General features: G+C 42.1%; 1 protein-coding gene across 1 annotated transcript; it reads left to right on the top strand.

Moving 5' to 3' along the window:
- Positions 1 to 1388: 1388 nt before the first annotated feature.
- On the top strand, positions 1389 to 2191 carry LOC135705818 (uncharacterized). The gene is made up of 2 exons (XM_065227668.1): positions 1389 to 1394; positions 1454 to 2191. The coding sequence occupies exons 1-2, from the start codon at positions 1389 to 1391 to the stop codon at positions 2189 to 2191; spliced, it is 744 nt and encodes a 247-aa protein (XP_065083740.1).
- The last annotated feature ends 597 nt before the right edge of the window (positions 2192 to 2788 follow it).

Below are 2788 nucleotides of genomic sequence, written 5' to 3' on the forward strand. Positions count from 1 at the left end.
CTTGTTTCCATGCTGAGCACCAATGCTACCGAGGCCAAGAAGGCAGCTCCCACACCTACTCTACTATTGACCCATCAACTCATTAACCGGGGACCAACGGCTTTACTTCCCTTCCGAAGAAAGGCGTGATCAGAGATGTTATGCCTCAGAACATCCCGACTGGGATTGACCCCAGGCCTGCTGTGGTGAGAGATAATCACGCTTACCACTACACCATTGGCACCGCTCAGGAAAAGGATATAAAATAAATTATTTTAATTTGGGCACATAAACCCAATGCAATTAATTTCCATCATATATTTAACTGTCCTTGACAAGCGACAATAATAATAATGACTCGATCATCCGGGTGATTCAATTATGCGGAGTGACTTTTTTTTTCTTCAAACCTCCGGATAATCGAGTCCAACCTGTACATGTCGTATTTTTTCTATCCAACCATAAAAAAAAACTTGGACTCTAAACAAAACCCGACCATTTATGATTTTTTAGTCCTCGATAATTTTGCCATGATGACTTAGAAAATGTAAATTATCTCGTTTCGGGCATCGTTTTCGAAGTGTTAAAAAATTTACATTTTCTAAGTAAAATGGTAAAATGTGTAACGGAAAATTGGTAATCTTTGAAAAATCATTGCTCAACAATTTATCGATTGTTTTTAAATGTATTGATCCGAAATAAGTTTAAAAGTCTGTAGTTTCAAATAGCCATCATATTTGTTAATTCGTTGTACATTGCAAGTTTGCTGTTATACATTTTACCGTAGGCATCGTGTGCAGATTGTTAAGGAAAAGAGAAAATACTATTTTTTCAGATATTTGATAATTTAAGTAAAATTAAAAAATATTTTTTGAAGTGCTTATCAACCTTCGTGTTTTTCGAAGACTCTGTTACATCTTGGTCTAAGTTCGATCATTTAGCTAAGGGTTTCCAACATTTCCAACGTAAGATGGATCAAGATCGAACACCGCAGACTTGCAATTCAGTCACACCTCACTGACTTGATGGAATGCAACTCTGCCGAAGCCACCACCGAAAAAAACCTGGTTAATGGAATTAAGCCACACACACACACACACTCAAAGTGTATCGAAGCGATGACTACCGAACCTAAAGCACCCGTCGGCGACGACGGCAAAAAAGAATCAGGGAAAACATAAACGCAATGCTGACCTTGGCCTCCACCTCAAAGCACATACACAGTGAAGTGAAGACGGTCGTCACAAAAAATTTACTCAAAAATCGCCATCCGAAGGACATGGGCCGCAATCATTTGATTTAATATCTATAAAAGTTGTGCCTGCCCAGGGGAAATCAATCACAGTCGATTCGAATCTTCCACCGCTCGGAGTGTGGATTTTTTTAGAAGGAACGATTAACAAAATACAATGAAGGTAGGATTCCCCAAACGATCTATTATTTAAGTGAAGTTATTACAATTTTCTATTTGCAGATCTTAGGAACGCTTCTGGCCATGGTGGCCACAGTGATTGCACAAAATTTCGGTCCAGTTCATCCCTTAGCAGAGCAACCACAATACGCACCAGTCCAGCCATTGATACCGTTCAATGTCGCCCCGGACGGATTCTATGGTTACAACCCCTACACCAACGGCGTAGGACTAGGACCTCAGCAAGTTCCACCGATGATCCCGGCCTACAACAACTTCGCTCATCTTCCATACCAGTTCCCCGTCGCTTACCCTCATCCGGCTTATCCCAACCCGGCTTATCCTCAATATCCCGTCTTCCCACAATTCCCGCAGCTCTTTCCTCAACAGCTACAGCAACTCCCCAGCCCCTTCCAACCAGCCCTCCATCCGGCTTTTCCCCAACAGATCATCCAACATAGTGCACCTCAACCGAATGCAGCCGCCGTACTGTATAACAACTACCAAACTCAACTACCTCCTCAGCAGCCACTGACACCAGCCATTGCCCAGGTTCAAGGCGTGAACGGACTAACGAAGCCAGTGACCACTCCATTCGGGAGCGGCAACCAAGCGTATGGATCCGCGTTTGGAAAGTACGTGGCAGTTCCTGCGTCCACCTCAAACAAATCAGCTCGATATGAAGCCGTCAGCGGAAGTACAGTGCATACCGCTACCCTACCGGGGCACGAAATGGACTACAAAGTTGTTAGTGGGCAACAAGATGCTGCTGCTGCTACCACAGTTCCCGGAATGCAGTGATTTTTTTGAAACAAAGTGTTTGTGATAAGTTGAATTAAACTGTTAAACAAAGGTACAATTTATGAAGGATATAAAAAGTTGTGTGTGGTTGTGATGTATCAGATGACAGCCATCCATTTTTGTGAAATGTCAATTTAGTGATTTTTTTTCTTCTTTGGTTTGTTTTTTCCGTCGATCTTGTTTTCCGTGCTGAGCACCAATGCTACCGACGTGCCAGGGAGGCAGCTCCCACACCTGGACCCTACCTATCGACTCATCAACTCATGAACCGGGGACCACCGGCTTTACTTCCCTTCCGAAGGAACAATTTAGTGATGGGAATTTAAAAAATCCAAACGTACAGATAAATACAATCCTCTCATCTTCGGTTTATGCTTCTGGTTTCGCCTAACTTAAATGATGTATCGTATTCTTAACAGCAGCAAGTTTGTAAATTAACATGAGGAACATTGATGTTTTTCCCTGCCAATATTGAAAGATAGAACAATAAAGCTTTAATTTATGAAATCGAGTAGTTCCAGGTCACAAATTTTTGATCTCAGAATTCCATGAAATTTTAAGAATTGTTCGCCAGGGCAAATGAATCAACTTTTTGCC

The sequence above is a fragment of the Ochlerotatus camptorhynchus genome, unplaced genomic scaffold (genome assembly GCF_037179485.1).
Source record: "Ochlerotatus camptorhynchus isolate MF236.1 unplaced genomic scaffold, CSIRO-AGI_Acam_v1.1 ptg000274l, whole genome shotgun sequence".
Taxonomy (NCBI): Eukaryota; Metazoa; Arthropoda; class Insecta; order Diptera; family Culicidae; genus Ochlerotatus; species Ochlerotatus camptorhynchus.